The sequence below is a fragment of the Cyrtonyx montezumae genome, unplaced genomic scaffold (assembly GCF_038088225.1).
Source record: "Cyrtonyx montezumae isolate F1298 unplaced genomic scaffold, pur_monq_1.0 scaffold_3, whole genome shotgun sequence".
Taxonomy (NCBI): Eukaryota; Metazoa; Chordata; class Aves; order Galliformes; family Odontophoridae; genus Cyrtonyx; species Cyrtonyx montezumae.
Window position 1 is genome coordinate 138,192,413 of NW_027072034.1, and position 12,522 is coordinate 138,204,934.

The 12,522-nt window shown below is 41.1% G+C and overlaps 1 protein-coding gene across 1 annotated transcript in view; it reads right to left on the reverse strand.

Annotated features, from left to right (window-relative positions):
- LOC136051483 (ankyrin repeat domain-containing protein 26-like) overlaps positions 1-11,983 on the reverse strand; it is a 28,398-nt gene extending 16,415 nt beyond the window's left edge. Inside the window, 12 exon segments of the mRNA XM_065740923.1 lie at positions 380-504; positions 1,002-1,167; positions 1,521-1,581; positions 2,810-2,882; positions 2,963-2,996; positions 5,368-5,418; positions 7,860-8,014; positions 8,771-8,908; positions 9,325-9,431; positions 9,547-9,720; positions 9,961-10,075; positions 11,778-11,983. Coding sequence (XP_065596995.1) covers positions 380-504; positions 1,002-1,167; positions 1,521-1,581; positions 2,810-2,882; positions 2,963-2,996; positions 5,368-5,418; positions 7,860-8,014; positions 8,771-8,908; positions 9,325-9,431; positions 9,547-9,720; positions 9,961-10,075; positions 11,778-11,983 — 1,405 coding nt within the window.
- Positions 11,984-12,522: the final 539 nt, after the last annotated feature.

Genomic DNA, 12,522 nt, shown 5'->3' on the forward strand with positions numbered 1-12,522 from the left:
TTCTGCCAGACCCTCTGTGCAGCATCTGACCAATAGATAGCTACACATGCTCTGAAAACATATACTGCTGCCGCAAGCTCTGCTCTGGAGACAGACTATGGAAACGGTATCTTCCCCTGCTCTGAGACCCTGAGGGGAGTACCAAAGTACCCATACTCTCAGCTGCTCAAGCACACAGAGGAGTAGCACTGGAGGGACCTTCTACATCTTAAAACTGAACAAGATGAAGCACCTCTTCAAATCACCTCTACCCCTGCTGGCTAGGGTTCACTGGTAACAGCAGCATTTATCATCTTTGAGGATAATGACCATTTTAATTCCTTAATGGAGCAACTATACTTATAGAGGAATAATCGGGATCAGTATTTAATTAACTCACTTCTCACATGAGCAGCATCTTGGACTTGACGGGTATTACTACAAACAGAGTTTTCCACACCCATAAGAACTGCAGTAAGCAGCTCTTCACCAGTGTCTTCCTTCTCCTGTTTTGACTTTTCTTCCTGAAAGAGATTGACCAAAACAGTTGGAAAGGACAGAAACAAATATGTTCTTCACCATTCATCAACAACTTGGAAAACACTTTTCACGAGTAAGACTAAAATGAAGCAAAGCTCAACTAAGTTTCTAAAGGCCTTCAATTACATGAATCTGTATGATTAAACAGCAATGCCTCATGCTGTACACTTCATCCCTGGTTAGGCAAAGCCCTGAAGCACTTCCTTGTGGCAGCCTAATTCCAGCTTCACTTATATTACTCAGGACCACAGTTTCCAGAAAAAATGAACTTCTCCATCTTTGTCCTTGTAATCACATATTAAAAATATTGAAAATGATGTCTGATACTATTCTTATGTATAAGAAATGTCTTTGGCTACGAGTAAGATATTTTTAGTATCAAAATAGGATGACTGAAGTATGCATACATGGCAAAGTATTAACAGGAACACTGTTTACTGTTGCTTATCTGTATTGCCCTTAATAAACCCTTGCACTTGAATCATCGCAGTACACTTACTTTTGTGCTCGAGGTAAATGCTGCCCTTGGATTTTCTTCACATCTATTTAGACACAAGTTTTCACTTCCTTGTTTCAGCACTTCATGGAATTTATTATCTACTTGTTTACACTGCTCTTCTTCAGCATCTTCATCATCCATGACAGGAAAAAGGAGTATGAATCAAATGAGTTATACAAATAGCAACAGGCATTTTACCCATTTAAAACACAGGAGAGGACTCCTCTGGGACAGTATGGACAAGAAGCCAGGTAAGGGCAGGGTGGGGGAAATACTTATCACAGACAAAAGATTAGGAGGGGACTCAGTATCTTCATTTTCATTATCTGACTTATTTTACCCTGAAATGACTATTTGTTCTGTTCTCATAATACTACCTTCTTCGTTTACTATAGCCAAGTGGAAAAAAAACCCAACAAAAAACAACCACACAAAATGAAATTACTTAGCAAGCTTTCATTTGTATGTCATTCTATCATGAAGTCTTTTCCAAATAACTTACTATTATTCTGGAACTTTGGGGAAACATTCATTAACACTGCCAAGTTTGGCTTCTGTGGCTTCTGCAAATGAAAATACATTTTAAAATAATTATTTGATCTATTTTTTATTAGCTTGTTTGTTTTTAAACAAATCTTTTACCTACATCAAATCTTGAACAGTAAATAAAAGGCTGACTCCTTTTGAAAGTACTTATATGCTTTCTAGATCCTTCAATTTTAATTACACAAACATTCTTCATGTATACAAGTCAGTGACTATTTTACTTCAAAACTATCTGTAGGTGCATAACAATCCCAAGAAAAATGTTTTGTTTTTTTTTTTACACATAAGTAAAATACATCTACACTTGGGATTGCAGTCTGGTTGCTTACTTGTATGTGAACACAACTCACGTAACTTAAGTGTTCCTTAAGCTTGAAGCATAAATAGGTTATATTTAAACTCCACTCAGTGACAGATCTGTAAATTTCAAAACAACGCTTGAAATATGCATCACTTCAATTTAAATCAATGTAAGCAAATGGAATGATGTTTAAAGTACACATGCTTCCATCTCCAGCATTGCAGAGTGTGTTGAACTACCAAATCCTAATCATTGCAGAATCCCAGTGCAACTGACTACATACTCCAGACATCACTGAAAAAAACGTCAATCCTTCAGAACATCAATAAGAACAGTAGGAGTGAGCAGATGTAGCTTATAAAAAGAGTAAAATCAAAGTATCCAAAACCAAAGAAAATAATGCAGCGTGAGATTATGTACAAGCACGGAATGTCATCCCACAGAGAAAGGAAAAAAGAAAAAGATCCTTATTTGAGCAGCTCAAGCATTAAGCACTCAAGGAACCTAGTGAGAAAGAAAAGAGAACCAGGTGATGAACAGTTTGACTAGATTTTGATAAATAAATATTCTTTTTGATTATCAGTTAGCATTCTACCATGTAAACTAGGGGAAACCATAGCAAAGTTTGAAAGAGAACAAAATAGGTTATTAACTTACCAACCCCTAAAGTCTGCAAATCTGACTCAAGGAACAGCTACAAAAATCTGTTTTTTTATCTTGGTATCTACTGCGTTTTTGCCCCAGACCATAAATCTACTGCATGTTCTGCCAAAGGTACATCTCTTTTTGGAAAAACTCAGAGCTGAAGAAAGTTTGACAGACCAGAGACTCCTTTTAAGGAGAAAAAATTGAATTGTCTGGAAAAGCAGTTTACTGCAATCTAATAGAGAACTGCCTTAAAATAACTTACTTGACATAGCCATTTTCCTACAAAGGCACTGTACCTTGGGGGTAAAATCCAGTTCTTCTTCGTCAGAAGTATGCCGACGGTCATTATCGTCCTCTTTTTCAGAACTTCTTAGAAAACAAAGCAAAATAAATACTGGTTCTCTCAAATCATTTCTCAAGTAAGTGTTTGGTATTTTTAGAAGTCTCACCTTATTGAACCTCCTCCGGAAATGTCATCTATTGCTGTTCAAATATAAATGGAAAAGTGGAAATTAGATTTTGCATAGTAAAAATTAATCAGTACCAACACTGAACATGGAAAAACGGTTCATAATAGTATGGAAGCTGGAGTGGCCAATTCAATAAAAACACCACGAAGGAAAGCATCTACAAAACAGTGCTTTTTCAAACTATATTGTAAAAATAAAATGATAAAAACAGAGATAAAATGAGAGATATTTGCATTTTATTTGCTGCTCTTCCAAGCTATGGATTATTCTGAAAAACGTAAAGAAAATCAAAAAGCATACTTGAGAGCTAAAGGCTGTCCTTAGATAGAAGAATCACCAGCAGTTCTCCACAGTGAATCATCGAAGGATATACAAGAGACAAAAGGAGCATTACTCGGGCATGCTATACTACACTGCAGGTTTTCATCAGTCCAGTGGAGGTAGTAATTCACACCTAAGATCATACGGTAAGTCGCGTCAGAAGGGATCTCCAGAAGTCTATCAGCCAACTACTTAAAGCCAGCTCAGCTTTCAGGTCAGGAAAAGTTGGTTAGGGCTTTATTCAGTGTAGTCTTGAACACCTCCAAGAAGAGAAACGGTCCAACCTCTCTCTTTTGCCATCCTTATCATGGCAACACTTTTCATTTCCAGTTAGAAACTTTCTTGCTACCATTTCCACGTGGCTCTTGCACTTCCACCTCCTGCCAGGTATCACAGGGAAGCACCTCGCTGTGTCTTTTGATCCGCATTAGAAGCCACTGTTAGGACCTTTCAAAGCTCCCTCTTCTTCAGGCTGAGTAAGCCCATTTTCTCAGCCCCCTCTCATGGGGCAAATACTCCTTCACAAAAACGATGGCTCCCTAGAGAATTAGCTCACTGCTGAACCATCAACCTCTCCTGTAGCAGGAACTCAGAACTACAACCAAGGATCAAGGCACAGTCTAGTGAGTGCCAAATAGGGGCAGACAATCACGTTTCTCATCTCCTGGATTTCCTGCTCTTAAAACAGCCCAGGCTGCAGCTCTTAGCTGCCACAGCACCCTGCTGGCTCATGCTCAGCTCGCCCTCTGCCAGGTCTCTGTCCTTTCTGCCACCCTGTCACACAGTCCCACCATGTTTTATAGGAAGGGATTGTTCCTCACCATGAGGGTCTTGGTATTTGCCTTTGATGGATTTCTTACAGTGTCTGCCAAATCCACTTCACCAATTGGCCAAAGTCCCTCTGAATGCCAGCTCTGTGCTGAAGCATATCCAACCATCTCCCTAATATCAGATCATTTGCAAACTTTATGAAAGTGCCTTTAAGTAGATATATCCTTCGGGTCATTGATGTACTGATGAAAACTGCACGGTAGGAAAACAACTTTTGTCCTCTTAACAACCAAGACAAAATAGAAGGACTTTGATTCCCAGCAAACAAGGAAAAACAAACGTATCTGACCTCCACATAGAAGTCAGCATTCCCAAAGTTCTTGAACTAATTGTTAACGATCATTAACAAAATGAAGGGCAAATGAGAGTACAAATTCTGTATTTCCTAAACATAGAGATTAGCTGAGAATATTCCCTGATCTGAACATCTGAAGATGCAATACAGTATACACATTCAGTGAAATCTCATGTAGAGAGATTCACCAAGAAGCTGAAACTTCCAATGTTAATGTTCTAACGTTAAATGGATTAAATGCTTACAGTCTGATTTTTGATGTTTTCCTCTACAGACAAACACAGAACATTCTTAAACGCCAACAGAATACTGCAGTACATATAACTAACTAACTCAGTACTAAGACTCTATCTGCTAACTTTACACACACAACAGAAAATTGCTGCTGTGTAGAACAGTTAAACACTGGACAGGTGACTTCAGTTACAACTTCAGTAAGTATCGCTAGAATTAATCAAAACAGCTCATTAACTTATCTGAACTTTTGCTTTCAACATATAATACATAGAACCAATGATCAAAACCAGGTCACACTATCCTTTTCAAGGCAGGACAAGAATTTCACGAGATAGCTTTCAGCTAGACCAAAGTCACAGCCATGATGCATTGACACAGAAATGAGATCTAGTCCCTAGGGATTGCCTGTTTCCACTTTATTTGAATCCCGTCCCCATTTCTGAGCAACAGAAGAACAGACTACCAAGCAAACAAACATACAACCCAAAAAACAAAACGCTATCACAAGCGACAAAAGCAAACGCTGAATTCAGTAATAATGAACTCATGCAAAACATGCAAACAAATAAATCTGCCCCAAATTCACTCTAACTTATAGATCTTAAACCACCAAGATATGGATCTGCAAGATAATAAACCTATGATGTGTTTGTGCATCACAAGACATGTTTCATATTTAAAATACTGCTGTGCATAATACCTTTCCTTCATTCTCCTTTTCTTGATGTCTGCTTAGGAGATTGTTGCATTCCTATATCCACTAAGGGAAAGGCATGGAAAGCACAGACGAAACAATGACATCAGAATAAATTTAAAATCTTAGAAGACTGGAAAACACAAAAAGCACACAGACAAAGCTACAGCACTGGGAGAAAGCACTGTGACTATGATGTGCATTTGTGTGCATATATACATCCGTGTTTCAAAAGAGAAGTAATGGAACCGTATCCCTTCATCAAATTCTTTCACAACAAAGCTGTCACTTTTCTCTGGAGCAGAAGGTCGTCCTGTTTATATTGATTTTATCACAATACATGCAATAATGTGGAAAAACAGCTATTATCAGAAACATACATTTATGAAACAGATAAAAAGGATCACAGAATGGGCTTGGGTTGAAAAGATCTCAAGATGGTTTCTCATCCTTTCTGTTTTCCTCTGTTTCCTCAGCGGGGGAATATAGGAAAAGTTTTATCTGACCTCAGGAGATATAAATCACACAGGAGTGCTGATGTACTTTTCGAAGAGCTTTACAATGCCGAGACTAATTCTCTAACAACTTGGGGAAACAGTGAAGGAACGGCACACTAGTACGTGCTACAGTGGCTAAAAACAGTCACTGAAGACATAACTCAAAATAAGAACTGCACCATTATTATTTTTCTTAAAAATAAACTCCTACTTAAAATCCAAGAGGTCGGCCACTCAATACGTTAGTTCTGGAAATCAATTTGCCTGTGATTAATAAAAAGGTTCATGTTCTGATATTCAAATAATCATGAGCGAACTTCTTAAAGATGCTGACCTGTTCAACATTCTTCACAGTCGTCTAACTAGAAAGTACAAATGTAGCAGAAAGAATAAGGTCAACGTTTTAAATGGCAGAAAAATAACAGAGAAAAGCAAAAAAAAAAAAAAGAAAATAATTCCAAAGTGGGCGTTTCTCTGGTCTCTGCCTTGGAATCCCAGCTTCTCCTCTAACGAACACTTTGAGGACTGTTACTGTGGCATATTAAAAGGAATCGCATGATGCAGAGTGTGGATGCAAGCCAGAGACTGCAAAATTAATTCCAATATTGTTCCTACTATGCTACTGAAGTTTCCCTCTGTGCCCTCCAGTTCACCTGCTGGGTCACCTCTAAGAGTCTGTTGGAAAAGACCGTTAAGATTTAAACTGAGTTCCAACCCCCCTGCTTTAGGCACAGGCACCTCCCTCTAGACCAGGCTGCTCCATCCAGCCTGGCCTTGAATGCCTCTGGGGCATTCAAGGTTCAAGGCATCCACAGCCTCACTGGGCAACCTGGACCAGCGTCTCACCACCCTCACAGTAAACAATTCCATCCTAATATTTAGTCTACCTTCTACTCAGAATAAGAATCCTTCATATTGTAAAGTGATCCAGGCCTGTCAGCCCTTACTGTGGAGAAAAAGAGAAACTATCTACATGCACAGAAGGTAGCAACTGAGTGGGTTTGGGATGAAAACAGGATTTTGATGATTAAACCAACTGTATCAAGCCCCACCGAAGAGCAAGCAAACAAATCTGCAAAACCAACCTATGAGAAACTTTTCCAACCAATGTCGATTTCAAAGCAACTGCTCCTAAGTCAAAGACAACATCACTTGGGTCTAAAATCTATTATATCTGTGAAGAGTCTGGGAAGAAAAAATATGCCATGTATTCTTTGTTTATACTTCCCAACACTTTACAATAATAATAATAAATGATGAGCAAGTGTAATAGATAATGAATTGTGTTTGACATAACTCTGACACAAAGCCCTTAAAAATAAGGAATAAATAAAATCTCCTATGTTAGCGGGGCCTGAAATGTAAATGGCAAGGTAAACATTTCCTTTATACTAAAACAGTGGTTTTCTAAGATTCCTTTGGGGCAATATGAGCATATAAACGCTGCCTGGATTTTAAAGGAGTTCCCTTCCTTTAATTACAAAGCAACGAGGCAAGGCTATAGTATTTCTGGATCACAAAGTCCTGTGGTCTTCCTTAAATAAAACCGATTGGAGCTGAAGAAAAGCATCACTTTTATCATAAACCAAACCATGTCCAAAAAGATGCAGTATACACAAACACTGTACCATTGTTGCTGATGAAGTTACCTGTCCAAGACAATTTTTGTTAATGTCTCCACAGCACAAAAACAACTGTAATTGAAGGTGAGAAGTTATGTGACTTTCTACAAGGAGCTTAGTACGGGTGAGACTATCACAATTAAAACAAAGTGACAGAAATCCTGTGGAACTCAACAAAACATGCATCTTCTTGCAAGTCACAACTGTCCTCACAATCTGTTGAGATGCATTTCAAAGTAGCCGCAAGCAAGCACATTCATAAAACTTCTTGCAACAGTCGAACTGATGCTTCCACCAAAATCAATACTAAGCACAGTAAACTAAAAAGATACAAACCAACCTAAGGAAGAAACCATCATGATTTTCTCATTAGCTCTACCACAGTTAAAAATCCTACCTCGGTCCATAGCAGGTGCACCCAAGGTAAAGCCAGTAGCACTAGACTTGTCAGGAGTCATAGGTACTGCGATGTCTTGGCTATCACGTGCAGAAGCTTCCCCTGTGTTCTCCCCGTCTGCCAGTTGTTTACTAAGACTATAGAAAGAGAGGAAATGCATTTGAGAAAAATAATCCCATACCTGCACACAACACTTAATGGAATAGTAAGAGCCTCCTACTATCCACTCTAGACACATCCATAGCCAAAATGATTGATATATTCAGTCAGGGTAACACAGTCTACTTATTGCCTGACTGTAACATGCTAAAGTATTCCAGACATGACCATTCTATACATGCACATCCATATCTATGAAGTTATTTACTTCTGCTTGGCACATTTTTGCAGTCCAGTTTTTACAAATACAACCACACACTTAGGAACAAATGCCATGTGTTAAACGCTCACGCATAAGAGTAAGTAAAACTGCTCAGTAATTTAACAAAAGAAATAACAGCTAGATCTTTTCTGAAACAGAAGGTAGATGGTTACTGGGCAGGGGAAGTGGAGACAGTGATAGCAATGGTTCTGTTTGTAAACTCTTCTCAAAACATTTCAGTTTTTCAAGTTCCATCTCAATAACTGTGGGCTACAGACACTTTAATAAAGAGTGAATACTAGGCAGATATGAGCTTAGCAACAAACACATGAAATCTTCTAGAGAATTTTGAGCAGAAGCCCTCTTCAACTTTCAAATCAACACCAGACACATGAACAGTACATGTCAGAAGATGTCCCTGAATACATCTTCAAGAGGGGTCTCAACACACAATTAAACCTTGGTCCTGTTATTACATAGGTCCAAATCCAACACCGATAACTGAAAACTTAGCAATAAATTTAAAGCTTACCTAGAATGTCCGTGAATAATAGCATAATCCTCAGCTGTCCATCCATTAGTGTCTTTATGGGAAAGATCAGCACCATAGCAAAGAAGAAGTTTTATCAACTTAAGCTCCCCACCAGCCGCAGCAGTCATAAGAGGGGTTCTGAAGCATCAAAAAGACAAAATATATAACTTTACTCAGACATTGTAACTATTTTAATCCCCATTTGCTCACTTTCAAAGAAAAATAAAATCACTTTATGAACAGAAGAGCTTCTACATTGACAACGCTTGAGTACAAGCTATGTGACAATCTGAAAAACCCTCTAGGGCATAAATGCAATGCTGCTGGCACGACAGCACTTTCCTGCCACAGTGGCTACTGCAACTTTTCTTGCAGTTCTCAATGCAGAAAACATGCAGTAATGCATGACACCAGCTTTCAGACCTGCTTTCACCAGTCACTCAGGGAACTTCTTCTCTGTGTGCCTTTCTGCTTCAACACTCAATCCCATACTTCTCATCAGTCCAACTTGAAGACAATTTAGGTGACCCACAGAGTTTAGATCACCTCCTCACCTTTCACCTTTATCTCGAGCGTGAACATCAGCTCCTTTTTTAAGGAGGAGCTCTACCATCTCTTCATGATGTTCAGAGACAGCGAGAATAAGGGGAGTACATCCCTCCTGAGAGGACAGAAATAACTCAAGTTAAAAATCAAAAGAAACAAACGAAGAAGCTTCAATAAAAATCCTGATGCAACTTTTTGGAAGATCTTCCCTACCGAATCTCAAAATGTACCTTATTCTTAGCATCAATATGGGCACTGTGCTCAATTAACATCCTTGCTAGAGATGTGTTAGGAGCTACAGCAGCCATGTGAAGGGCAGTGTTGCCGCTAGCATCGGCCAGGTTTGGATCAGCACCGTGCTCCAGCAGGACTGTCGCACATTTTTCTTGCTGGCACTGTACTGCCTGGAAACAACACACACAAAAAAAGGCAAAATTTCCAGCAGTCATATTTCACCGTGTCACGACTACTACAACTTCTCAATCCTGGAATATAAAATCATTTTCCAAGATGAGCTAGCCCACGCCAATTACAGCTTGCATGTTTCTAAGCAGACTTACATAAAGAATCTGGTAAGACATCCATCTTTTAAAACACAATCAATAATTCCTACTTGCATACGGAGCATAACATGTTCTACCTACCTTCATCAGCGGTGATCTGTTATCTGTGTCAGGAAGATTGAGCTTACAGTTGTTTTCTACTAGAAACGTAACGACATCCGCATGTCCATTTGCACAAGCAAGATGCAGTGCTGTCCTGAAAATTAAATGTGTAAATTGAAACTGATAGCTAAATAAATCATTTCAGTCTGTGGTACACAAATAGGGCAAATTTAATTTCTCCATCCCAATCACCTCCCAAAATGTTAAACACAATAAAATTAAAAATCCCAAGCTCGTTCCATTACGAGTAACAGAAGTTGTACACCCAAAGCCTGAGGAGGGCTAGGAACAACCTTCCATAGCATCTGCTGAATGAGACAACATTTTCTCCACTGGAAAACTGAACTTTCACAAAGATTCCTGTGTCAAGGCACTGGCTGCTGCCTTTGACAGAAAGTTGCTTGTGGTACAGTAAGGGAGACTAAAGCTTGGGAATCTGAGAGCTGTGGTGGCATGTAAAATTCTAGGTTCTCCCAGGATCATTCACGCAGCAGACTCATATCATAGATGCAGGAGATGGGTTTTATAGGAAAAATATTCATGCACTAGCTTGGTTATTACTGCAACCAGTTTGGTGCAAAAGTGTTCTACATCTGACAACGTCTGGCAGAGCAGATGGCAGAACACTGGTATTCTGACTAAAACAAATAATACCTGACCTTCCTGGTGCTTACAGCTATGATATAAACGCGATATCACAGAGGAAGTCCCCTTCTGAGAGGGAAAGCTGTGTTTCCAATACGCATGAGAAAATTAAACTTCTTTTCTTCAGGTTAAAGACAGAAAGAAAGGGGCTTTTTCAAACTGCTAAGGGTCTGACGACAACTACTCAGTGTGCTTGTATCCAAAGCTGCAGTCATCCGAACAGTACCTGCAGGAGTTTCACCGAATCACAGAACTGTAGGGGCTGGAAGAGACCTCTTTGAGTCCAACCCCCTGCCAAAGCAGCTCCCTAGCCTAGGTTGCACACGTGGGTGTCCAGGTGGGTTTTGAACGTCTCTAGAGAAGGAGACTCCACCGCCTCTCTGTGCAGCCTGTGCCAGTGCTCCGGCACTGCACTGCAAAGAATATCCCACACACATTTGCGCAGAACTTCCTATGCTTCAGTTTGTGGCCATTACCCCTATTTCTATCACCACACACTGCAGAGAAGAGTACAGCCTCATCCCTTTGCCTCCCATTCCTTAGATACTTATAGACATGGCTCAGATCCCCCCTGAATCTTCTTTTCTGAAGGCTGAACAGATGCATTTTCCCCCCTAAAAACACAGGGCAAGGCAGCACAAACAGAAGGCACAGTTCCTCCTGCATGGGACACCTGCTCCAGCAGAGCAGCAGATGAGCTAGAAAGCAGTCAGCATCTTTCTCCCTCCAAGGTCACGTGAAATCCTGCAACTCGTCAAGAATTTATAGGGAGTGTTTTTCTTTTTCACACAATCATTAAAGGTTGGAAAAGGCCTCCAAGATATCCAGTCCACCTGTCCACCTATCACCAACGCTGCGCATTAAACCGTGTCCCTTAGTATCACTCCTACACAATTCTTAGGGACGGTGACTTCACCGCCCCCCTGGTCAGCACGTGCCAGTGCACAACCGCTTTTCTGAACAAAAAGTTGACTTCAACATCCAACCTGAACCTCCCCTGGCACAATCTGAGGCCGTTCCCTCCCGCCCTAACAGATCCCATCACAGGCAGGCTGATGAGCCTCCTCCACAAGATCAGTTCCTCCAAGGCAGATCACCCAAAAGCTCCTTGCTACAGCCGCGCCCGTCCCATCCCGTCCCGCCGCCCTCACCGCTGCTCCTTGTCGCGTCCATCGATGCTGTACTTCTTCAGTGCCTGCCGCACCTGGACCAGCACTCCTGCAGCGGCTGCTCGGTGCAGCTTGCTCAGCTCCTTCGGCCGGAGCTCGTACGCACCGGTGGGGCACGGAGAAGTGGCACTGCAGGACGGCGGCGACTCCCGTTTCTTCTTCTTTCTAAAGGTGAATATCTTCTTCATGTCGTCTCAGGAGGCTACCGGGACGAGGAGCCCAGAGCACAACGCGAAACCCTGCTGCACGAACATCAACCCGCAGCCAAATGAGCGGTTGGTCGTCCGGGCGACCCTTGATCCCCATGGCAACGCTGCGAGCACAAAATAGAGGCGGGAGGCGGAGCTACGCGGTTCCAGTGGGCACGCGCCCACAGATAGCAGGAGAGTATGCGCATGCGCAGACTCAGTCGCGTCAGGAGCTGAGTGGACGTTTCTGTCCTGGTTTTGCTGCTTCGTTTTAAGATGCAACACCCCTACTATAGGTAGGGTTGCCACCCACCAGATCAGGTTTCCCAGGGTCCCATCAACCTGACCTGTAATGCCTCCAGGGGTGGGGCATCCTCAGCTTCTCCGGGCAGCCTGTTCCAGTACCTCACCACCCTCTGAGCAAAGAATTTCCACCTAACATCTAACCTATATCTACCCTCTTTTAGTTTACAACCATTCCCCCTTGTTCAATCTCTACCGGAACACATAAAATGTCATTCATTCTTTGGCTTGTAAGC